General features: G+C 42.2%; 1 protein-coding gene across 1 annotated transcript; it reads right to left on the minus strand.

Annotated features, from left to right (window-relative positions):
• Window positions 1-695: 695 nt before the first annotated feature.
• On the minus strand, window positions 696-6,797 carry rgmd (RGM domain family, member D). Its single transcript, XM_080506511.1, has 3 exons — window positions 6,611-6,797; window positions 3,318-3,829; window positions 696-1,493 (listed from the first exon to the last, which is right to left on the minus strand). Exons 1-3 carry the CDS (start codon window positions 6,702-6,704, stop codon window positions 795-797), a joined length of 1,305 nt encoding a protein of 434 aa, XP_080362637.1. The 5' UTR covers window positions 6,705-6,797; the 3' UTR covers window positions 696-794.
• Window positions 6,798-14,546: the final 7,749 nt, after the last annotated feature.

The raw sequence follows: 14,546 nt of genomic DNA on the forward strand, positions 1-14,546 counted from the left end.
TTTTTTTTCTTTTACCTTTAAAAACAGGAAGCCAAACAGCTTGAAGATGGAGTGTTTCACAGAAAATGAGTCCTGACAGAAAGGGTGAATATTCCAGACACATCATACATTATGGGTAGGTAGTTTTTACAAACTGTTGTTGGATCCTGTGTATTTAGCATGCCCATTAAAAAAAAAAAGAAAAAAAGAAAAAACAGATGAAAGAGAAGAGAAAATTGCATTTTAAATACACAAAATTTTGCAGTTAATACTCTGTGATGTGTTTTCTGGTAATAATGTTTTATAAAGGATCTGGAAGCTGAATGGGTCATTACATTACAAACAACAACCTGCACAGAGAGATATTGAACTTCACAGTGAAGTATTCAGGAGTATATTCAGAATTGATCTTAAAAACATGATATATTTACATTTAACTCATTGAGTTTTTAGGTGACCGATATGAACCAATCATTAGCAACACCGTGATGCTGACAGACGTTGGAAACTGAATCCTAAAGTTTACATGTAATAATGTTTGTTTTCAAAATGTGCATTTATGAATCCATAGAAAATGCATAATGTGAAACTCTCATTCTTGTTCAGAAATCCTTCTGATGATGAAAACAGAAAAACTGCAAAAAATGTCAACATTGCAAACTCCTAAAAAGCCCCACCCAACCCCAACCCCCCCCCCCCCAAATACCTATAGGTATGCCCTTAAGTCACTCATTCCTCAAGCTGGTAATGCTTCCATATTGTCTTTGTCCATGTACCTCTTCAAAAAAACAACAACAAAAAACTGAATCTTTTTTTTACAAAAGCAACAGAGTGAGAAGTAGGAGTGAGAGCAGGGTGCCGTTGGCTGCCGCTGCAGCCGGTGTCTTTGACACTCCTCGGTTGTAAAGATGAGGAGTTCTTGGGGAATTCTGCTTCAGCTTACTGGGCGGCAGCGCCTTTAAATCCTCTAGCGCGCCGTAGGCTGCCATGGAGAACTCAGGATCTCCTGTGGTCAGCAAGTCAAACACGCAGGACTGAAAGTAAACGTCCTCCACCTGCAGGGTCTCTCGACACTTGGCCGTGGCCCGCTCCACGGTGTAGCTCTGGTGAGGCGGCCGCAGAGGACCCAGCTCCGTGCTGGTGCCCTGCAGGCGGGGCTGCTGGCTCTGCCGGCCCAGCATGTGCTCCTTGATGAGCTCATTACGCGGGCAGCCGTGCAGGCAAAGCTGGAGGCCGCCGTTGTCCTCTGAGAAGTCCAGGGTGTCTTCCGGCATGCGGATGGCGAAGGTCAGGTAGCTGCCCACACGCCGGATGATGATGGAGGTACCAATGTAGCGCGCCTGGATCTTCACCTGCCGGCCGATGCCAGAGCCGCCCCGCTCGGAGATGGTGAGGCTGCCACTCTCACCGCCACTGCGAGTCCCATCCTGAAAAGCCAGGGGCAGATCCTCAGTGGTGGCCTGGTAAACCTTCTGGTCTGTGCATCCGTGGTAGGACTTGAAGATGACTGTGATCTGAAATTTGGAAAGAAATTACATTTGTGTCAAAGAACAGATTACAAAATTTCACACAATTTATTCCTAAAACAGACACAATGAACACTTTGTCATGATGTTATAATATAAATAATACTCAGTGGTTGTTTTTTTTTACTATGGGGTAAATCCACTGGCGGCCACAAGGGGGCGGCAACAAACCAAATATCCCAGAAGCAGCCTTTTCCAGCACTGGGATGATGCTTCACACTGCCCTCTTCCTTAATTAACCTACATTCTCACATAATCTCAAGTAATTTATACAAGCCCTTTTACGGCTTGTTTTGTAACGTACATAAGACCTGCTGCTAAGACTGAAACAACAGGAGAGTCCAAAGTAAATATCATCACCCCAACAGGTTTCAAACTGACAATGCCAAGTACTGATTGATCTCTATCATCACCCATCCTCATACTACCTCAAACAAAGCTCTGCTAAATGCCAGCAAACCCACCGGTTGGATGTTGGATCAAACGGCACAGTTTTGTAACGGCCTTCAACCCTCCTGGCACTGCTGGTGTTTGCTCAGTGACTGACTGTGATTTGTATTCCAGCTGAGCTTTGAAAAATTGGGGCCTAACCTCTGTTTCTTCAAAGTATCTTGACAAAACGGAGGCTGTGGTTATGCTTACACTTGAGGGGAATACTGTTTTTGATGGATGATTTCCTGTCTTAAGTCTGGCAGCTGAAAACAACTCCGCAAGCATGAAGGGGGCATGCGGGTGCTGGTGGAAGAGACACCCACAGGACAGGTTTCTATCGGGGAGTTTATTCTGAAAGTCCTGATGCAACATTGGTAGAACTCAGTTTATAATCGAGTTAAAATAAAACTGAGGACTCATTAAACAGTGAAAACTAAGTTTGGGTGACAAATGCAGCTTGATGAAGTTGCTCCTACTAGACAGAGTATACACTTAGGATTTTCTTTGCCAAATTACAGACACAATAAAGGTTTAAAACATCTGTGAGGTGGAGACTGAATGAGCAGGCCGTTGCTTCTGCTTGCCAATTATTCCTTTATTTTTCCAAATTATTCCATATTTACACAAAAGCGCCCAGTTAATTATTTGACCAGAGGGGCAAAAAAACATTCCAGATAGCGGCGGTGGAGGAAAATGTTTGAGTGAACGTTAATCACTACCATATGACCACCCATGTGTTAAAGGTAGAGCGCTCAAGCATGTCTGTGATTCAACACCACTGAAAGACTGCCCTCCTCTCGCTCTCTCTCTCTCTCTTTTCCCCTCATAGATCTGAAGGAGCTCCAAGACATGAGGAATGCTGGAGACTCGAGAGGCACCGTGGAATGACGATTAACTTCACATGTTTGATACTTTATGTCGATGCATAAGCTCGCAAGTTAGGGGTGGAAAAGATGGCCTGCTTGTTTGGAGCAATGCTTTCAGACGAACACAGCACACAGTTGATGTGAAAATGGTGGGGCAATAGTGTGGTGTTTACTCAAAGTACTTTGAAAACAATGACCAGCCAATCAGGTCTGATTTAGTGAGTATGAAATGAAGTACTCATTTCATGGTACCCTGTAAACCAGTGGCACCAAATATGATTGAGATCTATCTCCAGGAGACTATAAATCACTTTTCCCCCGAACCTTTCTCTATTGATTTACTCTTTCTTTTTTTTAACACTTTAAACTATGAACAAACCCATCTATTCTGTATTAATGTTTGTAAATTATATTGTGAAAAATAACAACTAAGCTCAAGACAAAAACATAAAATTAATTTTGTTATTTCAAGGGCTCACAAGAAAAAAAGGTGTTGCTATAAATGTATCCTCACCTTGCTGGTTGCCGTGGCACTGGACCCAAGGACAACTGGCACATTGGTCACCTGCACCGACAGGAAGCGATTGTCAATCAGAGGCCACGCCCCCTCCACCTTGCAGGTCTGAAACTCTTCCCGGAAAGTCCGAAGGTGCGGGTCTCCAAATAATCCACAGTGGGCGTATTTCTTCTGCTGGCCGGCCGAGCCCGACACAAGGACCCGATTCTCGTAGTTGCAGAGCTCCGACACAGCCGGCCGGGACGTGCTGGGGACCTTGGCGGAAGAGGTGGGCCCATCGCTTGAGCAGTTGTGCTGAGAGAATAACTCCTTGATCCGAAAGACAGCCGAGTGGTAGACCAGGTCGCCCCTGCAGCTGCGCGCCTGCCGCCGAGTGCACAAGGCGTAGGCCCGCAGGGCGATGCAGTAGTCCACATCCAGAGCCACGTCGTCCTGCAGACCACTGGACGGTGAGGTAGAAGCCACATACTCCGCATTACAGCGCTGAATTCGACACTGCTGGCAGTGAGCTGCAAAACAAAAGACAAATCGCCATAAATTTGCCGTGCAGTTAAAATATTCTCACATGTCTGTGAATCTCTTGTATTTAATCCCCAAATATATTGGTTGGGGAGGAAAAAAAAAACCCAGCTGCTAAACAATTCCAACAGTATGGAAAACAAATCCTCTTACTGAGAGTCTCATCCATCTGACATTTACAGATGCATTACCTCAGCTCAGAGCATGAGGCAGCACTCAAACTTTTCCACTATCAAGTTAAGCTCAATCAGGAGAGCCATTAAAACCCAAATGGGTGAGCTCACGAGGCGCTGATCCCACACTGTGCTCCAGAGTCAGTCAAAACTTATTTCCCCCAACTAGCCCTCACAGAAATTCACTGTTGGAGGAAACCAACCTGTGTTAGTTCGCCCAAGGGGTGCTGAATGTGGTTTGGCTGTTGCTCAGGTAACAGAAGCCCATTAAGGTACACTGCATGGCACCGCAGGGCTCAGTGCATGGTTGCAGCTGACTTAAAGAGGATTGCTAAAGAAGATCGGGGAAATAGTCCCACGTGGTCAGAAACTTGGGGTCCACACTGTGAAAAAAGTGGGAGGCAGCGGAGCAAAGCCCAAACTCTGTACATCCGGTCATGACTCACAAGTGGTGTATTGTAATCAAAGAAAACAAAGAAGTATAGATGCTACTGTGTACGTTATGGGTTTGCATTCATTTCAAATCAGGGTCAGGCACAATCTACAACAACATTCATCACCTTTATTACAGAAAGCCCTGGATCAATTTTGACAGACTGCTCTGCTGATTGCAACACAGCAAATGTGTTTAGACTAAGCTCCTTCAAATCTCTAAACAGCCTGGACAAAGGCAACAGGATGAGCATAAGGATGCAACACCAAGACACAAATGTTTTGGCATCATTTCTTCCACTTTCATGAGCCTGATGCACTGAGGAAGTAGCAGAGATGATTAATGTGTCACACAGTATCTGTACTTCAACACGTGCCTTGATAAAGCCGTGATGGACTGAGAAAGGTCAACTTGGAGGCATCCCTCCTCTGAATTCCAGCAGATTTGCCCCTTGTCTCGCTGCGGGGTCACAAAAGTCTGCGGTGACTGACACATTTTGACAATGGCTGGCTATACAAATATCAATGGCCACACATCTCCCCAAATGGTCTTTAGGATACAGAATGTAGTAAGCCAACAAGTATGAGGACCATGTGGGGAACAAGAGTGCAGAAGTAAACAAAATAACCAGACAATCTTTGTAGTTTATAGATTAGTCTGAAAAGAGTTTAATCCTCAAAAAGGTTTCATCAACAGAAATACTAATGGTGCTCTATTGGGCCCAGTGCCAATGTTATTTGAGCAAAACATGTGGCCAAATCCAATTTCACTTGTGTTAAGCAGTGAATAACAAATATAGTCATATTAACTACATCTGAATGATAATATGATTTCAACACCATTTGATTTTGTACTTGAATGTTCAACTAAATAATGACGATTAATGCTTTTGACACCGCTGGCCATACTTTTATTGTTAGCTATATGTCCTCGATTTATTCCTGAAACTAATCAAGTCAACACTACATTGTATCACAAAAGGATAAGGTAATACACAAGGCAATACCAAAACAAGAAACCACCACACTGAATTAAAAGCAGAGTGTGAGAATTTGTTGAGTGCTAGTAATAATTATATCACCTTAAAACCCGAAAACAGCTTAACAAGCCCTTTTGGATGTTTTAAACATGATACTCATAACTATCACTACATTAACAATGTTCAAGAGAGGACACATGACTTGTATAACAAGTAAATATAGAGAAAGTTTAGGAAGCCAGAAAACAATGAATAACTATTGATTAAATATCTTATCAAGTGTGGCTATTGAGCCAGTAATGAAGGCGGGATTAGGAGACACTTTGAGGGCATGCTACTTAGAGTTTTATCATCCAAACAAGCCAAGCTGCAGAATTTGGTTCAGAGGAGCGACCACCGCCTCCACAGGCCAACAAGAGCGACCCCCGTGCATGGCAGCTAACAAAGTCAATAAATGAAGCATGAATAAGTTTAAAAAAAAAAAAAAAAATCCCATGGTGCTTCCAGCTTGTCCCGCAAACAAACTGGATGCAAATGTTACAGAAAACACGGGGTAAAGTGACCGTTCGATGGTCGTTTCGAGGGGATTTGTGTCTTTACCGGACGAAGTTCGGTGTTTTTCTCGGTGCTGGACACCAGTTGCTAGTCTGCTATGCTAACGGGGAAGCTAAAGCCGTAACTTCCATCAACTTGTGTTGTGCACGCGCGTGCGGCTCGAGAGACGGGACACCGGGGAGCGACTGTTAGTGTCCGGTGGCGTCGTGTGGCTGTGCGATAACGGGGGTAAATGTGGTCACGGCGGGCGACGGGACAGTCCCGGGGCAGTGATTGAACTCGTGTGGCTCGGCTAGCGGCGGCCGGAGGAGCGCAGCGGGGGGAGGCTGGAGGCTGAGCAGCTCCCTCCGCAGCCACGGGACAGTTACTTTGTCCCCGACTGTGGATGGGAAAACAACCAACTCACCACGCTTCTTTAAGCATTGAAAACAATCCCCCCTCCCCCCCCCAAAAAAACTTTAAAGTAACGGAGAAAGCGTAAAAGTAGTGAAAGTTTAGTGTGTGGGGAGGGGAGGGGGGTTGGAAAGTTAACTTCTGTGTCCAGAGTGCGAGACGAACGCAGGAGAGGAGTGAGGATCACAAGGGGGGGAGAGAAGGAGAAGAAGAAGAAGAAGGAAAAAAACAAACTTACCTGGTCGAAATAGCAGCGAAAGTACAACCATCATCAACGTTACACAGTCCCAAAGCTGCCGCTTAGCCGTGATCTGAGGTCCGCTTCTCCCCATACCAATCCATTCAGTTAGAATGGAGTTCCTCGACTGCTGCTCATCGACGCTGCGGCTGCGGAAAAAATCAGACCAAAAATTCGTCTTCCTTTCCTTCCCAGGCGCTGTCATTCAAAAGGGGGCCCCTGTCTTCAGGGCGGCTCCGCGAGGGAGGGGTCTAAACGTGGAGACGGGGCCCGAGAGGTGATGGCTGGCCAATGGAAGACTAATCACTCACCAACCACTCCATATTTACATGTAGTGGCAATTACTGGGCGGCGAGGACTGTGTGTGTGTGTGTGGGGGGGGGGGACGACAACAAGTGGGGGCGGTGTGAATTTATAATTGCCCCGATTATCGTCGGAGAATCACGATTGTTGTGGTTATAATAGTTTAGACAACTGATTATTATGTGTGTCTGTCCCACATATCAAAGCTTATCTTATAATTTGCGGTTATTTTGTGGATTCAAGTAATTTGGTACACGAAAGTAACTTAACAGTTCATTATGAAGCTTTTATTCATAGATTTATTGAGGCCACATGATTGTTCAGTTGCTTGTTTTGCAATTAAGATTAGTTTGAAGTGTTTTCTTTTTCAAGCCTTGGATTTGCGTTAACTTTGTGTGATATGTTTTTTGGCTAGGCAAATTGATTTATATTCCACCATTCAGCCAATTCGCAGTGCTTTGCAAGGGAAGAAAATAGATATATTGACAACGCAATATAGAATCTTAATTTTGATCAATTAAGATGATGAAATCAATTTTTTTTAAAGTGATTAAAATAGCAATAAGAAGGAAAATGTATCAAGTAACAAGGTAATGCAATAAGTCAAATTTGTTAATTGTACTCAATTGTAATTTCCAATTACAAGACACATCAAGATCTACTTAAGTATCAGTAAAATGTAAAACTTTAAAGAAATGCCGATTTAAATAGCCCATCTTATTTCAGTAATGTGAGCATGGGTAACTAACACTTTCCATTTTATTATCTTAAAGAATTCAAAATGCAATCACTGTGTGAGGTATGAAATCCAATGACAAGAAGTGAGATGCAATAATAGCTATGACTAAGTATTTAAAACACTTAAAACAGTTACATCTTGGTTTTGAGAAATCTTTCTCATTTTGATCATTATGTTAATGGTATGTTGGCTTATAATATATTTTCTTTTCCTAAATATTTGTCCAACAACCAATGCAGATAGACTCAATACTTTGTATTTTTATAAACTTGGTATGGGAGATTGTTCAAATCAGTAAAGTAATAACACATAATTAAACCTCAGTTTAATCAGCGATAATGTTTATCTTCTACTTAAAAGCCTAAGTTAGCTGATATGAAAAGCTAAAGGGATAACACTGTGCTGAGATTGAAAGAATCACCAAGCACAGAGTAGCAAATGTCCAGTTTGAGCTCCCCTCCCCCTCGGGACAAATGTTTATGTGTTTTCAGCCACAAGCAGGATTTTGTCACCTGTTGTTTTCTCACTCTAAACATAGAGCTCTAATAATGGAGTTTGATTGACAATTGGGAGTGCAAACTGATAGATATTATCCCTTTAGTACATGGTAAATATAGAACGGGGCACACTTATTTTGTAAAAGTACGAAGGTACAGTAAAGCTGGCTACTATCCCTAGTGAAAAAGAGATCATTTACAACTGGAGAGGGAAATCTTCAATGTGGGACTTTCCCCATAAAACTGCGAGCTATTACATTTATTTATTTTTTCAGGGGGCTTTAAGTTTGAGTCTTACCTGCCAAAAACATGGCCATTATATGTTTTTGTCCCCTCCAGAATTTAGAGAAAATACGCCGCTCAATAATTTTCTCTCAGCACATCTCACTGTGCTATTAATTTTTCCATTACATATTCAGTTAGCAACTAGTATGTTACTCTTTTCCCTTTGTGGCCAACTTTCCATCTCTCTCACCCCTTCAACAACACCCTGTCTTTCATTTGCACAGCTGCTGTGAGGCTGGACCATCTGCAAAGCACATAGACCCACTGGATTTCAGCTTCTTTTTGCCCGTGATACACTCTTTGGTTTCTTCACCATGTGTATAAGGATTTTTTTAAATTTATTTATTAATTTTTTAATGTACCGGCCAATTAGGAGATCTAATATTGATATTAAGAAATACCTACAGTCAATGTGTCGTTACTTTTTGTAACTAGATTCAAAGTTGATGCTGTGTTTTGGTGCAGCTGGAACATTTGGGCTGAAGCTGTTCTTCTCTCCCTTGTGCCTCCCTTCTGACTTTATGAGAGAGAAGTGAACCCAGACAGTTATTGGATCACTGGTTTTTCTATACACATGCAGGCTTCTCCAGCTATACAATTGTGTGATTCAGGTGGCCTGTCAGTCCCGTGAAAGGTCTTCACAGGCCCATGTTGATATGGAGCTGACACACACACACACACACACACACACACACACACACACACACACACACACACACACACACACACACACACACACACACACACACACACACACACACACACACACACACACACACAATATAGTGGAGGAGGGGAATGGAGACAGCTCAACCCAAGTGGAACGTTTGGATTGTTCAGAGCCGCCAGACGGCCCGCTGTCACACTGGATCCACTGTGCCAAGTTTAACCCCCCCCCAGAGGGGGTCTACCTTACTTTGTTTGGACAGCTAATTTTGGATTCTTGGTTTGGATGATCTATTTTATGGTTGTGCTTTATAGTCACATTTTATATCTTTCTCTCCAAACGGGTTGCTCTACATATTACCCATCGCAGCTTGGACGCCGGGGAGCAACACGATGTGATGGAGAGGGCTACATCGCAGCAAATAAAAGTTCATTTCTTTTAGAGTTGTCTCACCTGCAACATTGTGTGTCTTCAGAGGTGAGAAGTGACATTTCCTAAGAGAGAAAGAACGTTGTTAACTTCGAGGAGATGAAGAAGAAGGAAAAAAGCCAATTTCAGTGAGAAAGCTACAAGTAGTACATGTGCAGTATCACCACAACAGATTTATTCAGTAAGCTGCTGTCTTGTTAAACAATGTGGGATTCCACAGTGTGGGGCTGATGACCACTGAAGCAAACAGTTAATTGATCCAGGTGGATGGTAAGGATGAATTCAGAACATGAAAGTAACTCTGAGACCGCCTGTCAGGGCTTGATGGGTGGAGAAAGACCCCTTTCTTCTTTATGAACGTATTGCATTGCATGAACCAGCACATAAGTATACCCCACCAACTCTAAAACAAGCAGGGGAGCGCAAATGAGGAGGCGGATGAGAAGGACATATATCAGGTGCAAAACAAGCCCAGTGTATTTGTCCCGCTCACAGTAGGTTATTTGTTCTTTTACAATTGAAAAAAAAAAAAAAAGTTTGTGTGAAAGGCAGTTTCAGAAAAACAATGGAACAAATGTAGGTTTTCCTTTAGCCGTGTGTGAGTAAACATGCAGAAAAGCAGTGGGAAACTAGTTGGTGAACAGCAAAAACCAAAAAATGAGTAGCAGAAAATGTAGCGAGTGAAGAGAAGGTTTGAAAGAAGGAATGGGGGAATAGGGGGAAGGGAGGAGGAAGGGGGAGAGAAAGAGGGATTGGGTTTCCTCTGACAGTGTGTCTGGACAGCTCCACATGTTACTCATTAAAGTCCTCACACTGTGGGACCAGCTCCACACCAGGATGCTTGTTTTTGTTATTAGGCCCAACGTGCTGTGGTCTGGTGGAAGCCCAAAAAACAGGACCAGTTGAGGACCATCTCTTCAGCTCGCTGCCCCCAAACCAAAGGGGAAAAAAAAAAAAGTATGGTACTGACATCACATTTTTATAGCTCAACATGGCACACACACAGTGCATCAAGCTGCTCGATACTGGGAAATGTATGTTCAAGTCTAGTATGCGATGCATATGGATTGACATTTTTTGATCTGTAAAGCCACTTAACTGCACAACCGTGAGCCATCTGTTCTCTTTGGTTGTTAACATAGACTGCAAACTATTTAGTTTTTCCGGAACTTTATTCTGTAATGTTTACAGTATGAAAAAAAAAAATACAGTTGCAGGAAATTGATAATGCTTCATGCTTCTGATTTCTGTTTAATTTCATGCCTGTCGAGATTCGTCAACTGAGACGCATATCATGTTTCTTCTAGGAGGTGATAACATCAGAGATTGGAATCAGAAGTAGCACGCGCCCTCTGTAGCCTCTGCAAGCACCACACGGCCGCAATATAAGAGACACGCTTATTGAATTTTAAACAGGAACTAGAGCAAATTGACCTGTTTTTTTTTCCCCTTTCTTCTTCTTCTTTTTGTTTTTCCTTAATATTTCGAGAGCCCCTGTCTGCAATGAAGTGGTCTCCAGCCCAGCTGAGACAGAGAGTGAGAGAAACATGCAGAAAGCGAGTGTGTCTGGTTCAGGCCTCTTGCTGTGAGAGGGGATCTGTTATCTCTGCAGAGATAAGGGAAACTGTGGTGTGAGTGTATATGGGGCAGAGCTGATAGCATCTCTACTCAAGGATCCCACTTACGGCACCCTGATTGATAGCTGACAGCACACACAGAGCGAAGCGCATGGGGGGGGGGGTCTTTGTAGTGTTTTTAATAGGTAACCCTCAGTAGGTATCCATGCAGGAATCTGGAATCTGTTTGCTGTGCTCCTTTGAATGTTTAAAGAGGGAGAGACAAATTTTCTCATATGTATGTGCTTTCGTGGACATTCCTTACAACACGGTCCAAAACTAAAGTGTGCCTGAACCAAAGAAGACAGACTTATGTGGTTTGAATTGTAACTAAAGCAAACTCTATCTCTTTAATTCTTTGGTGTTTTGCTCTTTGTTGCTTTGGCTTTCGCCTCACAAAGTCAGACTCCTTTCTTCTTCTTTCCTCCTTTTCCACAAAACAAATGTTGACACAGCATCAGGGCCCGTGGTCATGAATAGACAGTCAACTGACAGGTAACCCTAGCTCCAGGGTCATGGGGTCACCCTGGCCTGATGAGGGATGATGGGTAAAATAAATGGAGAGCAGCACACAGAGGGACTTCTGATGTCCTCAGCCCAAAGGGAGAGAGTTCAGGGCCGTTTGACCTCTGACCCACGCTCCACCTCTATGTTTGCATGCATGCGTGTGTGTTTGGAGAGCTAAACCTCCCCCAAGTCTTCAATTCTCCAATATTTTTCCTGTCATTTTTCATCTACTGGTTATGTCAATGCCCAAATCTGTTAGCAAAACAACTCAATATAAGGCTTCACCGTGTTGCTCTTCACTGACACTTACATCAGTGCAAAACTCTTTTTGAGCCTCATCCTTCTCTTCTCACAAGGACACTCTCACACCTCAAGTTACCAGGGTCAGAATGGTCTACTCAACCGGCATCAAACGACCTCATAATGACCTATATGGCAACTCTATTTACACGTACTTAACAAGATCCTCACAAGTTTCCACATCCCTCAAGATGCAAGTACATGGACGTACTGTACTTTAATGTAATTTAGATTTTTTTTATGTATATTTTCCATTGTTCAGTGTATTTAACTCCATTGAAAATGCTGAATATTTCATTTAGAATTAATGCTTTTATCTTGTTTATAATGAATTAACAGCAACAAGAAACTGTATAAAGATCAGTAACTTAGTCAGTTTTGCATAATAAAAAAAACTAGCTCAAATTATCAGTTGCTTTTGCTAATACAGAAATGCTAGGCTTGGTTAAAGCTTTACATTTGACTTTGTTATATTTAGGGTATGTTATAATAAACTATACCTCATGTAAATTATGTTTTGCTCCAGATTTATACTTTTCTTTTACATGTTTTGCAAATTTGATGTAAAAAAAAAATAATTTCTTTGGACCTTTACATGAGGATTATATATCCATTTTTAATGAAACCCTCAGTTAATCTGCTACAGTTGACATTGTTTCTGCCCTGCCTTGCCCTGCCCTACCTTGCCCTGCCCCCAAAGTACAACCACTCAGAACTAGGAATAGATAGACAGTAACTGACAGGACCATTGTGATCTACCAAATTTTTTTCCTCCTGCTTGAGATAGTTTGACGCTGGGAAAAGTGGACAAACATGGGTGAACAGTGTTGACTCAGAGCTATTTATTCTAGGCATGGAGGTGTTAAGTGGAAAGAAGTTTGTGAAAAGTGATGCAAAAGAGGATTTACATTTTCTAGATGTTTGCATGTCAGCAAAAGTTTCTAACATTCTCTTTCATTTTGTAATTCAGCCAGTATGTGGTTATTTGGTAATATACACATAGACACAACCACCCCTAAAAAAATCAATAATGCCAGACAAAGAAAATACATCACGCATTGGAGAAAAGCGAAAGGCCTTCCAAAAGAATAAAACAAAGTTCAAAAGGTAACTGTTTCTAATAGCAACACTTTATATGGATATATTCATTAGCATGTTTAGGTACACTTCAGCTGTTGAAAGTTACAAGCCATGCTAAAGAGCAAAAAATAAAAGAACCTTACCTTGGGTCAGTGTGTTTGTGGTGTATGCAGAGTTGTGAACAGAGAGACTGCTCTGACAGGAGTTTGACTTGGCAGATGCTTCTAACCCTCGCTACCCTCACAACTTCAGCTGGCCAACTAACAACTCTGGCAGCTACAGAGACAGATAGCCATTGGAATCAAGGCACATGACAACAGCTGTCTGTTTCAAGAATCGGCACTTTGATTAGAGCGGACGGTTGTGAGCGATGTGGCCTAATTCCTACATATCTGGGTAGGGCACTTCTAAGAAGTGAGGAGGAAAAAAAATGAAAGCATTGAATGGAAAAAAAAAGATTGAAGATCAATGACATACTGATTAACGTGTACACTTGCAAACACACCCATACCGATATTGCATTTTTAAAAGCTATGTTCAGAGATATTCATAGGCTTGATACCATGTGTCGGACTTGGAAAGCTTCCCAATATTCTCCAAAGTACATCAAACCCGCAGACAGAAAGATATGAATGTAGCCAACCATTGGCCCCAGTGTAAGTTGAATATGTGTGCAATGTCAATGAGACTTCAGTCGTCTCATGTGGTTGAATTGTATCCACCACAATGACGGCTCCACCCCTCCAATACCTTTATTTTCCATTTTATGACAATTCTTTATCTGTTTGAGCTTGATCTGTTGATGGTATTAAAATACCAGACACAACTTTTTTTTTTTTTTTTTAATGCCTGGTAACAATCACCAAAAACACATTTAGAACCATCTACATCTAGGCTACATTCAACTCTTTTGTGTGGCGTCACCACTAAAACATGATATGAGCAGAAGTCACAAACAAGAGGGATCATGCCCTGTAATGTGTGTTTGGTTATCAGCTGGCTGCTGCAAACAGGCCGAAGAGATGTGAATGTGATTAACCTTGCCAGACTGACTCGGTGTACTTGCTTAGGGATACAAGCATGCATTCTTAGTGATTTATAGATGTGGAGTAGGCAGCCACAATACCTCAGGCTGAGGGAGACAGAGGGAGCGAGCAAAATAAAGAGTGCTTAATTCAAGACTGACAAATATTCAGCAGGATATTCATACACAATGCTTCACGTCACCTCTGGTTCTTCCATAGTCATAAATCTTTACTTGTATACTCACATATTCCTTATTAACAGAGATGAAATAAGTAAAAAAAATAAATAAACAAAAGCACTGTCTACTTCAGTTTACTTTATGTAGTTCTGTTTCTGCTTTGCTCAGACAGCATAGAAGATGCATGTTTGCAACTTCCCTGGGAAAAGTGTCTTGTAACAGATGTGAATTTCCAATAAAAGCAATTCTTAATCTCCTGCATACATTTTTCAAAGTTGTGAAATTGCAAAATGCCTCACAGTCTGCATA

This window comes from Blennius ocellaris (genome assembly GCF_963422515.1).
Source record: "Blennius ocellaris genome assembly, chromosome: 12".
Lineage (NCBI taxonomy): Eukaryota > Metazoa > Chordata > Actinopteri > Blenniiformes > Blenniidae > Blennius > Blennius ocellaris.